The 15,592-nt window shown below is 35.9% G+C and overlaps 1 protein-coding gene across 1 annotated transcript; it reads right to left on the minus strand.

The window, feature by feature from the left end:
- Positions 1 to 10,176: 10,176 nt before the first annotated feature.
- Positions 10,177 to 15,361, minus strand: LOC127107526 (probable potassium transporter 17). Its single transcript, XM_051044807.1, has 8 exons — positions 15,154 to 15,361; positions 14,861 to 15,083; positions 13,591 to 13,812; positions 13,462 to 13,512; positions 12,573 to 12,833; positions 12,048 to 12,100; positions 11,588 to 11,957; positions 10,177 to 11,237 (listed from the first exon to the last, which is right to left on the minus strand). The coding sequence occupies exons 1-8, from the start codon at positions 15,235 to 15,237 to the stop codon at positions 10,387 to 10,389; spliced, it is 2,115 nt and encodes a 704-aa protein (XP_050900764.1). The 5' UTR covers positions 15,238 to 15,361; the 3' UTR covers positions 10,177 to 10,386.
- Positions 15,362 to 15,592: the final 231 nt, after the last annotated feature.

The raw sequence follows: 15,592 nt of genomic DNA on the forward strand, positions 1-15,592 counted from the left end.
ACTTGTGTCACACCATTGATGTCCAACTTCATGATTTTCATTACTATGCTTCCTTACATCCAAATGACCCCAAATTTTGCATGAACCTACTCTTGTATGTCTAGTTCACATGTGAATTTTCTTGGATTTATTTGAGCTATTTTCCTAATTGTTTGAGATTTTCTCCCCTGCCTAGTCAATAGTTGACTTTGTGTGACATATGTTCCCATTTCATTTGTGAAATTCTCATACTTTATTAGATGGACATGAAATTTGATATGTGATAACTAGACATCTCAAGCTTGGCATTGGTGTTAATCTCATTCATTTCTCATCTGTTTTCAATTTGATATGATTTTTTGAAGTTGACCCATGCTTGTTGACTTTCTTTGTGCATGCTTGAATTTGGTTTGACTTCATGATTTTCATTGACTGCCTTCCTCTCATCCAAATGGGATGAAATTTGACATGCTTACCATGCTATGTGTTAGGTTTGATCATGATTTATTTGGTGATTTTTGGAAAATGTTTAGATTGCTTTTGAGTTAAGTCTTGCTGTTGACTTCTATAAGCTTCTGTTTGTCACACTTTGACCTAATTTGTTCATGAAATGATGATAGTGATTGATATGAATGTGAACCCAATTGGTTTTGTTTCTTAGTGGTTTGAACATGATTTTGGATGCTTGCCCTTTGCCGTTTTGGCTTTTTCATTCCTTTTTGACCCTAGGCTTGTCCTAGTGGTCCTGTTACTCACTTTTGAGCTTGTGTTTTCAGGTTAAGCTACAAATGACCAATGAGACCAATTCTTTTTGATTGAGCTTGCTTGAATATCATTGTCTAACTTGATTGTTTTGTAGGTGGCTTGGCTCACATGCCTTAAGCCTTGTGCCTTGCACATTCATTTGCTTCTGATTAACTGATAATGTCTGTTTCCTTCTGCTTTGTTTGAAGTTGCATACTAACATCTGCTTGACTGTTTCAGGTGCTTTTAGTTGCTTAGTTCCTTGTGAACTTTTGCTTTGCTTTGCTATTTAGCAATTTGCATTGAGGTATGCTTCTAATCTTCATGTAGTCTGGAAGACCTGGCCTGTTACTTGGCCAGGCAACCGTCTGAAGTCCTCCTTAAGAGGCAATGTTTGTGACTGTTTACTTTTGTCCTTGTACAGAGTCAAAGACCTCCTAAGTGAAGAGGCAATTGGTGGAAGGTAGGGATATGCAATCTATCCCCCACTATTCAGTGTGTCATCTGCCTTGCTCACACCACTGTGTTGATGCATTGCAGATACAAACCCAAGATCTTGTACAACTGTACAGTTGAGTCAGTTTTAAATGTGTAGAAGGGTTCCCACTTTCTGAACCCACACATTCTTGTCTTGAGCTCTCCCAGGCCAGGGATAAGAGCTGTGAGGTCTCATCCTCACTTCATCCTTTCATCTGCTTCACCTTAGCCCCTCAATGGCAAGGTTAAGAGCACGTTCACCCCAGTTCCAGAGGTTTGTTTGTCGAGGTTGATGTGACCCCTTGACTAAAACCTAACACCTTGTTTGAGCCACTTGCTTGTGTATAGTGTGTGCTATCTGTGCTTGTATGTTTGTTTGACTTGCTTCCTGTGCAAGTTAGGGTTAGTTTAAACTTGCTTCCTGTGCAAGTTGGGTTTTGCTTGGCTTGCTTCCTGTGCAAGTTAAGTGTGTGTGGCTTGCTCCCTGTGTGAGCCATACTTAGGATAGGTTGGCCCTTGTGCCGTTTAGCTAGAAACCTTAACTTAGGGATGATCTTGCATGATAACATCTAGGCTCGAGTCGTAGTCTCCCTAGTTGTGTCTCCCTCTGTTATCTGGTTAGGCTAGGTCCTTTATCCCTGCGTAGGGGAACTACATCGCCCTGATCTTCATACCAGATGAAGTATGTAGGCAGGAGATTGAGCTGATCTCTCCGGGCGCCCTTTCTTTCTTTGTGTGTGTTGTCTGACAGTTGCTGGGCTCGAGTGCCTGACTCCTTAGCAATTTGTTGTCTGTTTGTTTGAATGCGTGCTTGACAGTTATAGGCTGAGTCCCCGACTCCCTATCAACCTGTTGTGTTGTTGTGTGCTTGGAAGCCGATGTAAGTCCATCGAGTGGCATTTGGGTTCCAGTGTGTGTGTGTTTTGGTTCGGATGCTGATGTAAGTCCAGCAATTGGCATTCAGGCTCCACGTTTGCCTTTTTGTGTGTGTTTTGGTTCGGATGCTGATGTAAGTCCAGCAATTGGCATTCAGGCTCCATGTTTGCCTTTGTCTAGTTTGTTTGTGTGCGTGTCAGCCGAGCTACGAATGCTCTGATTCTTCTCTCGTCCGAGAAGATACGTATGCATAGGATGCGATATCCTAGCGAGCATGTGTCGTTTCCCTAGTCCGAACTACTTCGACTCTGACGTCTATGCCTGATAGACTAAGTAGGCCCAGGATGCGATATCCTGCCGAGTCAGTTTCAGTCAGTCTCTTTCGTTTCTTTCAGCCAGTGTGTGTGAATATTTGAGCAGTGTTTAGCAACCAATTTTCCTTTCTAGTGTGCGTGGATCCCGTAGAGTACTACGGATGCGTAGGGGTGCTAATACCTTCCCTTCGCATAACCGACTCCCGAACCCATTCTCTTTGGTCGCGAGACCATGTTCTTTTCCCAGGTTTACTCTGAGCGTTTCCTTTCCCTCTTTTGGGATAAATAACGCACGGTGGCGGCTCTGTTGTTCTTCTTTTCCCGCCGGTTTTTCGCGTGATGCGACAGGGATGAATGTTTGTCCTAAACATTCATTTTAGATCAACAAAAGGTATGTTGTATTTATGTTAATTTTCATGTTTGTTATGAAATTGCAGCCACATTATCATATGACATCGTTTTATTTGTTTTGATGTTTTTGTCAATTGAGTGCATATGCTTGTGTTTATTCGCTTATTTGTAATTTGATTATTATTCAAATATTTACGTGTTTATTATTCATTCACATTATGAGTTGTATTGCATTCACTTCATTTATTTAGCATTGTACCATTAAGACCCTTCATCATTCAATAAATTAGAGTTTTGATCCATGATGGTGTTTTTTTAGCCTAGCAAGTTGGTGTTTGTCATTTTATCAAATATTGCTTGAATCACAAGTTAGAACACTTAAGTCAAGGTGCCTAATAATTTGATTCGAATCATGTGTAATGTGTGACTCGAGTCAAGCTTCTTGTGAAAATTTGCCTCTGGATGATTTGATTTGAATCATGGTTTGAACTTGACTCAAATCATAGCTCTCCATGAAAGCTAGGACTGGGCTCTGCCCAATTTGACTCGAATCGTGAATTAAACTGACTTGAATCACAATATTTTGTGACTCGAATCATGATTTCTTCTTCACTTGAATCATAGCTTAAAATGTTCAATTTTCCATTTTAGATTAAATGGTTGTTTCTTTAATCCAAATACAAGTGTGCGAAACAATGTGAGTGAAACCTATTGAGACAAAATGTCAATTTGTCTTCTCTTCTTTAGTGTGTCTATTCTTAGCACCTTTGATTCTTTATCTTGTTTTGAAGATCGACTTCTTAAGTGTTAATCCATGTCATGTTCACTTCTTTTTGTTACACATTATTCTTACGTAATTTGTTGTTGTTTGAGGGGAAAACAGAGAAATATAGTTGACCAATCTTGTAGTGATTCATGGTTGATCAAGCTCATGAGAACCATCAAGAACTAAAACCCATTTACTTAGGAATTTGATAGAACCTTATGTGTGTTCTTCATTCACCAACACTCAATTACTTGATTAGCACCTTGTGAATTAGAACGTGTGTGTGAAATTCCTCTGCCAATGTTCATAATCTTCAACCTTAGTCCTTTTCCATTATTGTGGACCTTCATCTCTAAAGACTGGGTGTTTGAGGGAGACTAGTGGTATATTAGGGTATCTAATGTTTTTGGTAAAGTTTGTTATTTGTAACAGGTACATGAATCATTTCTTGATTGTAGTTTGGTTTACATTGGTATCTATAAAGAAGAGAGTTTTATTATACTTCATGGAAGATTTTGGTGAGGTCGAGTACAGACTGTTCGTAAGGAGGAGTTGAAAGTTGTCCAGCTTTGGTGAAGTTATGTAAAGACTGTTCATAGACAAAGTTGGGAGTTGTCCAATCAACTCTTAGCTAATGGAAATCGCTCTGACAAGAAATCAGTGTGATCAAGGTGGATTTCCACATACGAAGACTTGGAACAGGTTATTATGGATAGCAAGGTTATTGGATCAAGATCTTTTTGGATCTTGTTTTTATTAGCAGTTTGAGTGTCTGCATCAACAGAGGAAATTATCGTGTGTTATTTCATTATAATCAAAATGCTTGCATAAAACTTATCAAAATAGTGGAAGAACGTGATTATTTCCCAATGATTCTTTAACACCATTGAAGAATGGATTGGGCAAAGCAAGGACGAACGTCGAACCACTATAAATTTGTGTGTATATTTTCTCTCTTCCCTTATATCCTTTAATTTTCTAGCATTCATTAATATGGATATTGCATTAGTGCAAAATTTCATCGTTTATTTGTCATTTAGGTTCGACCCTTCTTATAGAGATTTAATGTGTAAGCTTAAGTTTGTGATGCATCAGTCTTATTGGATCATCATAAATCCAATTATCCCTTGAATGAGTATCTATGTAAAGTGTTTTTAAATCGCTTTATTTAAAGTGTCTTTGGTTATCTTGTAATTGATTTACATCAAAAGGAATCAAGTACTTAGTGATATCTTGAAATAATTTTATTGGTTTAATTTATTGAGATGTTTTCAAGCTCTCTTAGTGTTGTGTTTTGCTTCTGTGCATTTTAAAATATCTGATTTCGTTTATAAGACCTAAAATATTTTTGAAATTGTCTTATTGCAGATAAGTCTATTCACTCCCCCTATCTAGATCTCTTTGTGTCCATATTATCATCCAACAATTGGTATCAGAGCAGGGTTTTAATCAAAGTCTTGTGACTCCAATAGTTGAGGATACAGTTCCTTCAATCTTAGACAAATTTTTCTGTTCGTTTGGAAGCTTATGAAATTTAATGAATTCCAATGGTATTATAGTGATTTCCTAATGTTCGACAATTTATTGCATGCATTATATAAATTAACTTAAATTAAAATCTTACTAGCGTATTCATCAAACATTAATTGTATTTAAGATATTATATAAGTTTTGATTCATCTAGGATTAAACCGACAAGAGTTTAAGGTATGTGCAGTGTAGCTGGAAACCTGGCACTATGTCTTGAAGTGAGTTAAGATTGGTAACAAGCATATAGTTACAAGCACTACTACGGAAAACACATATCACAACGGTTGGAAAAGGGATACCACCATGATGAACCAACCGTTGTGAGGTAAGGTGTGATTATATGTACGATGATTACCACTAGGGTCATGCGACCGTAATTATAAGCTATGTAGCGCACGATCTATCACAATATTTAATTTAAACAACCGTTGTGATATTCTTTAATGCATAATATTTAACAATAGTTGGTATAAACAATTATTGTGATATATACAATTGAGTTTATTATAAATTATGTGGAATGCTTATTTCGGCAATGCTGACTAAACATATAACCTTTCAATCTGATCTAGAACATTATTGTAGAAGATAGGCCTAGATCTATAGGGGGTGAATAGATCCTGAGTTAAAAACTTGACAAAAAAAATAGTTTGAAAAATTTATGGCACGAAAGCAAGTTACAAATATCCTGGGTCAAAAATCGTCTAACTGAACCCGTTATCAAAAAGCTCGGATATACGTATTAAAGGCAATGGTATGATAATGATTCACAAATCGATCAACAACAACTAATCACCACAAGTTGAATGCAAAGTAATACAGATAAGTCTATCTCCAATGATAATTCACACAAAAGTACAAGTGAAGCAATTTGTCGAACACTTAGTGTGTGATCGAAATGTTTGAAATTTTATGTGGTATTGTTGTTATAGAAATCCAATCACAACCAAATGGTTTGTGATCTACACAACAACACCAATTTCAAAATATGTTCAAAATTATGGTCCAAACAAAATTGATCAAACGATCAATGCAATCGATAATTTGCTAATTAAAATTTAGAGAGAGAGAGAGAGAGAGAGAGAGAGAGAGAGAGAGGGAGAGAGAGAGAGCACAAGGATTTTTTAGGCAGTTCCCCAATCGACCTCGCTACAGGTACGTCTGCCTTCAATTCGAATTTGAATTGAGATATTATATTATATCTTACTTTTCAAATGTGAGAATACAAGAGATGAAGGAATCTCACCCTAAAAACCATGGGTTTGATGTTGATTCTACCACCTCCAATACCCTTGATCAAAGATTGATCAAGTAACCAACAATGTTGCTTCAATTCACCGTTCTCACGTTACTTCTTTGAACGAAACCCCTTGTTCTTCAAAGCTTTAACTAGGTCGAATTAATTTCAAGTGCATACTTGTTCAAACCCAAGATTTACGAATATGATTTACTGTTCAACGCTACTCCTTTGCCAAATAACCTCTCGTTCTTCAAAGACTTCACTAGGTCGGATCCGGATTGCATAATCTTATCCAAAACCTAACGATCTTGAAGGAAAACCCCGTCTTTGTTTTCTGATTTGAAATCCTCAAAGTTCTCAACCTAATATCAACGGTACAAACAAACTAATTGGACGTTATCGACCCTAATCTAGACGACACCCGATCAAAAAATGAGTATGTGTGGTTTGATTGTGTGTATGCATAAAAGAGAGATTGAAGATGATGAGAATTCTTTGAAATCCCAATTTCGTATAGGTTTTACTCACTAGAAACCTTACTAGACAATGATGCATGTACCAAGTATATATATATATATATATATATATATATATAATATATATATATATATATATATATATATATATATATATATATATATATATATATATTATATATATATATATATATATATATATATATATATATATATATATGGAGCAAAATGAATGCAAAAGGAATAGAGAGAAAAAACATATTTTCAAGATTTTTGATCTATAGGTCGACCTATACAAGTCATGAGTCGACCTATACATGATGTGTGGTGCTTACGTATCGACCTGAAGAGGCGTCACATGAGTCAGAACCCACATGCTTCAATATTGCAGCATGGGTGTCGACTTATGCATCATATGTGTTGATCTGTAGTAGAAACAATTCTTCTATAGGTCGACTTATAATCGTATGTGTCTACCTGTAGACAGTTTTTCTTCTATAGGTCGACTTGTAAAGCGTATGTGTTGACCTATAGGCAGATTTTCACCAAAAAATGAATCTTTTATGCATAAAATATTTTCTTGATGCATAAATCTTCTCTAAACCAGTTCCAACCATGTTGTCATGCTTTCTAATGCAAAATGCACAACTAGACTCAAGTTGATACCATCCAATGTACATAAATGCTAAACATAAAGTTTTGACATCATACAAAACACATCTAAATGGAAAGTTGCACTCATATACTCCCATTTTTAATGATGGCAAAACTTGAGACGATACGTTTCGTGTCCATGAAAGGCTCCCCTTGAATGTATGCATCATAGCTTCATATACTTCTCCCCCTTTGACAATATCAAAAATAAATAAAGCAAGCTATTAGCAATATCAAATCAAATATATGATATACGATACAGAGGCAGTTGTAAAGATAAGACGTGCACTCACATATTCTCACCATACATGAAAATACATAAAAATAATTATAAAAAAACAACATTACACATTAATCATTTAAAACAGTAGACATTAGTACACAACCATTGTCATAAATTTAAACAGAGAAGTGATATTGTTAATACATAAACCACAACAAAACAAACCAATAAAAGGAACAATGTATAATGACTCAAAGCATGACTCAGCAAAATGCATAATGAAACATGAGACCAAAAGACACAATCCAAGACATCATCATAACACTTCATTTAAAAACACTTCATATTCCTCCCCGTCCCTTGGGCATTGGCTTGTATCCCCTATGCCATCCTTGACCATTATTCCCATAATGATAATCCAAGAAATCACACATCTTTCTATAAAACTGAGCATAATGACGATGATTTTCATTATGAGTTGCAATCATGTGGTTGATTCTGGAAATCGTGGCAGCATGATTCGTGTCCATCTCATTTCTTAAGGACACAAGACTCACTGTCACATACGAAGCAAAATCCTCAAAGTTGGCATCCTAAGTAGTCATATGCTTCTGCATCAGACGAAACAACTCCATTTATACAGCTCCAAAGACATCTCGCCTTTGACAGACCTCAACATATTTTCGTAAAACAGACAAATAAAAATCAAATTTTGCAGTAACATAAAAATAAAAGGAATTAAAATGAATAAAAATCAGTATCGAAAATGTACCAAGAAATAAAATGAACGTATTAAAATAATTTATGCAAAACATACTTATGTAAAACAGATAAAGATCAAATTTTGTAGACAAAAGTACCAGGATGAAAAGGCTCAGACATATCTCAGGCAAACCACAACCACATAAGTGGCACCCTTATTCACAAAAATGGATGTGCCAACCAAGTACAACATATATGCTTTTAATGCGTATGAGTTATGTTGCATAACTTAATCATCATCACCAGCGGTCTGCTCTGCCACATTCAATTGTTGTGTATACAGCCTCTCCAAGAATCAAAACCTAGCATGACACCCTTGGGTGTCTTCTATCTCCTACATAACGTCCCTCAGGTCAGCTCCCAAATAGGCCACCATCAGCTTCACTGTCTCATCTCCAATGATCCTGGCGTGGTCTTACAGTCTTTCCCTAATCAGAAGATGCAGTAGACATGAGACATCATTCCGTGTGATGGACATCTCACCATGTGGAAGATGAAAATATGACATCTCAGAGTATCATTTTTCTACAAACGCATAAAACATACAATGGTTAATAGCAATATAGTCGGTCATGCACAAGTCTCGCAACCCAAATAGCTTTATCACATCCTGAAACCATTGTTCAACAGGTTGCAACAGACCCACAATCTTTCAGCTATAGTTGATGCATTTTAAAGCATCACAATGCTCTAGAAAAATAAATCATCATCAGAAACTTCAAATATTATAATAAATGTGTTTCAAGGGATACAATTTAATTTTACATCTCCATCCCACACATTTATGACAACATGGTCCAGATATCGAGGCAACGACGATAAGTCGGACAGGTCTCCATCAAACCTCTAGTGTGGCTTCTTGGGCATCAGGAGGTGACACCTACCTCCTTTTGGGAAAACGAAGGAGGAGATGCATGAGCCCTAGAAGTTGACGCCTATGCATCAACCGAACTAGAACCGATCGGTGCCTGCGAGACTCTGACTCTTTTCCTCCGAACCGATGCATGTTGCGCAACTCGGTCGTGCCTAAATCTAGCTTGATTATCAACCATAATGCCTATAATTAAACCACACAAATATTATACAAATGAAACACAATGAAAATAAAGTCAAACAATGAAAACATACTAAATACGGAAATGCATTTTCGAATTCTAGAAAATTAAAACGTTGAACAAATTCGAAAGTCTATTTCAGTATTATTTTGCAACTCAGTGAAGAACGAAAATGACAAAAATGCCTTTGAATGAAACATTCAAGAAAATACATTGATCATTTAAATTATCCATCAAATACATGGTTCATGATTCAGTTAAATAACTACCTGCTACATAATTTAATGCTCAATTTCTATAAATGTATAAAGAAATAATTTTTTTACTAAATATGAGTTTTGATGTTGAACTCTTTGATTGTATGATCTTAGGATTTTACTCACCTCCACTTCCATTGTTCTCTACACTCCTTGCAATTATGTGTGCATAGCATTTTTGCTGTCCTACTCCTACCACAATTTCCTGGAGCCACATATTCCGGGAAAAAAATTCCTCTATCAGCCTATACCGGACAAGTAATCGCTAACTAAAACGGGATATGTCTTAAGGTCTTAAGGTTATATAGAAAGACTCTCCTTATTTTCATTCCACTTAGAAACAACAAACAACTTAGCTAACCAAACATTCTACACCAACTCATTGTTGCTGATGTTTAGCTTTGGATTCAAAGGACAGAAGCACTTGGCTTTCCTGTTGATATAAAGGCTCGGTTGATAGAATAGTCAAATAGACGCTGCCAAGGAACTGTAATTCTGTATTCAATCATTAATCAACATAATTTTAATTCTTCAAATATATTTTACATATTTATGGTACAATAACTTTGTCATATTTTTAAATTCACTTTTATAAAATAACAAGACTCTCACATGTTGTATCATGTACAAGGGACGCCATGAGCTAGTGAAGCTGCTGAATTATGTGAATGTAGTTAACCTTTCAAGCTTCGTAAAGCATTCCAACTTCCATCCGTTGCTGTAATGAAACTCCTAGAGCAGGCAGGCCAGATCTACAGTTACTGTGCATGAATTCATAAAAAGCAAGCATAATTTTATCAAACCAGCCACAGTTCAGGCCGATATAAAATCTTGTCTTTCCGCGAACATGAACGACGCCAGCAAGTCGCGCTTCTTCTATGCTGGAGACCTCTTCAATCTTTTGAGAATCAGAAGAAAGATTGTCGGGGCAGTTCTGTATATGTATTTTCAAATTATTTATAACTTGATCTACAAAATCACATCCTTCTGTGTTTAGAGCATCTGCATAACCATACTGAATAACACAACAATATACCCCTTCGAGATTTGATTTCTTGATGACAATCCTCTCATGTGGAGCAACCTTGGGGACTAGCAAATATTGAAGAGTTGTAAATACTGCAACCTTATGAAGGGATTTCATGTTCTTTATGTAGTGTCCAAGAATAGGAGTTAGCCCATCTTGAATGTTAGAATAGAAAAAGCATAGCCCGGGAACCCTTTGAACACTGCAGTCACCCAAAAGATATTCAAGTCTCTCAAAAGTTATCTTGTGGGTTAACTCGTAATCTATCTTTCTCTGTCTACCATAAAACCAACCGAACATGATGAAGGCGAGGATTAGTGATATGGCAAAAGGAATCCATCCACCTTCAGCAAATTTAGTGAAAACTGCACTGACATAAACCCCTTCCATAACAAAAAACACACAGAAGTACATGGAAACCAGCACCACATGAGTTTTCCATATCATAATCATGACTAGTGTAAGTAATATAGTGGTGATAAGCATCACCAGGCTCACGACAACACCTGCAACAATGTTATACCATCAATGAGAAGATTTCAAAGACTAAATAATTCCAAACAATAAAATATAAGACAATCCTAATGTCACTACAGCCAAAAGCTATGTTTATTGGTAGACATGAGTAACAATCATAGAACTTTAGGATTGAGAAGAACCGCCAGATTAATGATAACAGAACACTTCTATTCATCTATTATGTGTCGTTGACAAAATTCAAATTCAAAAGAGTTGCTAAACAATGTTATGTAGTTTGATGATGTGAATAAAAGAGTTTTGTGTTCTCTTAATCAGGTGGTAACTGATTGATGTTATTATATGTCAAAAGAGCAATGGGTTTCAGAAACTGCCATACCAAAAGCATTTCCAATATCTTTTCCATCTCCAAATATAAGTATGACAGCAACACAAAGGATCATAAGGATGTAGTTCACTTCAGGGGAGTAAACTTCCCCTTCATTATTAGGAGATGTGTGTACAATCTTCACTCGTGGAAAATAATCCAGCACTACAGATTGCTTGATCACAGAAAAGGTGGCTGATATCAATGACTGGCTAGCAACAATTGCAGCCGATGTTGCAATGATAAAGATAGGCCAGTAAACTGGAGTTGGTATAAATTTGTAAAAGCCATCATTATGATCATTGGGATTTTTTATCAGGTATGCTGTCTGCCCCGCATAAGTCAGAACTAAAGATGGGTAGATTGTGAATATAAAAGCTATCTGTTACAAAAAAACAAAGAGAAAGATCATTACTTGTTGAAAAGGAATCACAGTCTGGAACTAGAGGCCAAAAAATATCATAAAAGTTACCTGAATGGAGCGCGGATTGAAATGACCAAGATCAGCAAACATTGCCTCAGAACCTGCAAAGTGAAGAAATCATTAAAGAACAAACGGAAAAAAAATGTACTATAATATGCATGCATGTCCATTTGGATAAGTACATCTTCCCGTGCAACATAAAAAGTGATCAAATTTTAAAATTGAGTACATGATTGCTATATTCCTGTCACAGGTCAAAAGACTCGGAATAATAAAAGAACTGGCTTGCTCATCTAGACAAGCTTCCGCCTAATTTTCAGTGCTTGGACGTGTTCTAGTGAGTCCCTCGCTATTAGCTTGCAAGATTTTCTTTTGCTCAATTCACATATAATAACATTATTTCGTTTATGACTTGCTCAGCAAGTAGTAGAACACAACACATGAATTTATAATATGATTTGACAGAGAAATAAAGGTGTTCATCAGTGATAATTTTTTCAGACGTGCGTCAAAAAGGCATATCTTGCAAGTCGCAAAAAGGGTGGATAAGAATAATAACAGTAAGATACATACCTGTAATGCAAAGGACAGTACCACCAAGTAAAAGCCACCCAGATTTTCCATTTCTCAAAAAGAACTGGACAATGTAGTGCGGAGATAAAGCCTTGAATATAGTTGGATAGTTGTGTATGATGCTGTAAATTCCCACAAGTGGAGTACAGAGGGTCCATGCACCCATTATTGGAGAAAAGAGGAAACTGACACGAGATGTACCAAATTTTTGCAACAAGAACAGAAAGATCAAGACAACAGCAGATAGTGTTTCTACCCATGCTGCAAAAGCATATGCAAAGACAGGAATCAGATTGCATAAACCCGGAGAACAAATTGCATTACAAAGTCAACAAAATCTGACCTGCTCTAGAACTAGAAAAGTAGAAATACCATATAATTTGATATTGTTACATGCCAAGCAGATTGATTATATCGGACATGCAGAGAACTGTGTTATTCAAATCATTTAAATAAGTTGATGGTCACAAGCTACTCATCCTAAGTTGGCATTCCAGTATACAATAACAGTTAGGAAAGCACTAAAAGGTGCGAAGAACTTGTGCACAAAATGTACTAAAAGAAAAGTGGCATTGTAGGGTTACTTTATCGCCCATTTTTTCTATTCACCGGCATTTGTTCGTGGATAATGCATGGTCAAATTCTCCCTTTTGTTACAGTTTCCTAAACAAAAATTTATCATAACATTGAACAATGTTCTAACAGTAAGCGTTCAAGAAGGCATCCTACTCAACATTTCAACAAAATCTGAGCAAGAAAAGCAATTTATTATTTGCAAATATTTGATGAAAGTTGCCATGTGTCAAAACCTACTTAAATAACGGCAAGGGAGTAAAAACAAAACAGCACGCAAAGTATAAAAAGTTTCTAGTTGTAACTGAAAACTTACTTTTGCTAAAAGAAGGAAAAGGCGCTCTAACTCCATCCATTGCGGACAAGACTGAGAAGGTAAGCAAATCCACAAATTAACCCAAATAAAACCACATTTCAAAGAGACCAAAAATAAAAATTCACAAACCTGAAATTGCAGGTGTGAGTATACCATCACCAATAAGCATACAAGTACCCAACATAGCAATGAAAAGCAAAAGCCTTCTCGCAACGAGGCTAGTTTCAAACAACTTAGCAAGCCAAGTATGCGATTCGGTAACCTTAGGTGAGTTCAAACCAACTTGTTTAGAAGGCAAAATCCCAATATTGAAATGCCTGCAAAGTAACGAATACAGAGCAAATGTCCCTCCTGCAATGTAATTGAAATTCATTATTATGAAAATTTTAGTGCATGTTTGATTCAGCAATAATAAAAATTGATTTTAGCTGAATTGATTTTGTAAGATTGCTTTTACTTAAAAGTTAGTTACCTCTAAAGTGGTTACGTAAAAGTTTTAAACAATAAATTTCACAATTAAAATCATGTTTAGATCAAAACTACAAATTATATCTTCAAATTAGAATCAATTCAGAAAGCAAAATCAGTCATACTTAGGAGCAATTAAACATGTCAAAAAAATTTTACACCTACAGAATCAATTCTAGTTGCTCCAAGCATGAAACCAAACATATGTTTCAGGAGAGTTAAAGTAACCTAGCAGTAACACAAAACTAACAGACACCCGACACAACTGCAATTCTACTTAAGAGCAATTAAACATGTGAAATCAATTCTACACCTCCAAAATCAATTCTAGCCACTCCAAACATAGGGTTAGGGAAAGTAATAGTAACCTAGTAGTAACACAAAACTAAACAGACACCCGACACAACCGCAATTCTACTCAAGAGCAATTAAACATATAATGTCAAATCAATTCTACACCTCCAAAATCAATTCTAGCCACTCGAAACATAGGGTTAGGGAAAGTAATAGTAACCTAGTAGTAACACAAAACTAAACAGACACCCGACACAATCGCAATTATACTTAAGAGCAATTAAACATATAATGTCAAATCAATTCTACACCTCCAAAATCAATTCTAGCCACTCCAAACACAAGGTTAGGGAAAGTAAAACTAACACAGACCCTGGACATAACCGCAATTATACTTACAATTATACTTACAAGCGTTTAAACATGTCAAATCAATTTTACACCTCCAGAATCAATTCTACCCACTAGAAACATGAAACAAAAATAACAGTAACCTAGTAGTAACACAAAACTAACAGACAGCCTACATAACGCTAACATGCACATGTATTAACTAGATCACATGGTCTTTCGACACTCAGACACGCCTTCAATAAGAGATGTCGATATTTAGTTAAAGGTAAGTGACGTAAGGTACCTTCGCCGTGATCATCTGCTTTAATGGCGATGTTAGCATACTTAACAAGACCAATGAGAGTGAGAGTCCAGAACATGATACTGTAAATTCCCAAATAGTCCTCTTCGGTTGGAGAATTGAGAGGCATTGAAGGGTAAACGTAAAGCGGTGAAGTAACAAGACCTCCGAAAACGACACCTAGAGTCTTGTATGCAAGGACTATATTGTCCTTTTTCCCCTTCCCCTGCAATTGCATTGATGATTAATTCATAAAAATAATAACCGATAAAGAACCGAAGGAAACGAGTACGAACCTGTTTTCGAATACATGCATGAGAATAGGGAACGTTGACGACGACGTCGTTTGAGGAAGGAGGAGGGAGATTATGGTCATCCATGGAGCCAAACTCTGAAAACTAAAGGAAAACGAAACGAAAACAAAACTAGTCGCCAAACTCCACGTGAATATATATACGCAATGTCACCACTCCAATATTCATTATGGGTAGGACTTCAATTTTTGACCCACCTTACCAATTATTATCAATAGAGACAAATACACAATTTTTAAATTTGGCTAAATGCAACTGTGATACCTTTATTTTGATTTTGTTAACTTTTAAATTTTTTTTTAAATCAATTTTTTTTTTAAATCAATTTTTTTTCCTTCACTTTAATATTTTTTTGGTTTTATTTTGTCCCGTTCAAACTTTATTGAATTTTTTTTAAAATTATCATAATTTTTAAAATAAA

This window comes from Lathyrus oleraceus, chromosome 7 (genome assembly GCF_024323335.1).
Source record: "Lathyrus oleraceus cultivar Zhongwan6 chromosome 7, CAAS_Psat_ZW6_1.0, whole genome shotgun sequence".
NCBI lineage: Eukaryota > Viridiplantae > Streptophyta > Magnoliopsida > Fabales > Fabaceae > Lathyrus > Lathyrus oleraceus.

Excerpts from the sequence above, each read along its gene's own strand:
- LOC127107526 (XM_051044807.1), bottom strand. The coding sequence starts at position 15,237 with ATGGATGACCATAATCTCCCTCCTCCTTCCTCAAACGACGTCGTCGTC. Across the intron at positions 15,084-15,153 it reads ATGCATGTATTCGAAAACAG|GGGAAGGGGAAAAAGGACAA; the intron begins GTTCGTACTCGT and ends ATGCAATTGCAG. Across the intron at positions 12,834-13,461 it reads TTTTCCTTCTTTTAGCAAAA|CATGGGTAGAAACACTATCT; the intron begins GTAAGTTTTCAG and ends ATGCTTTTGCAG.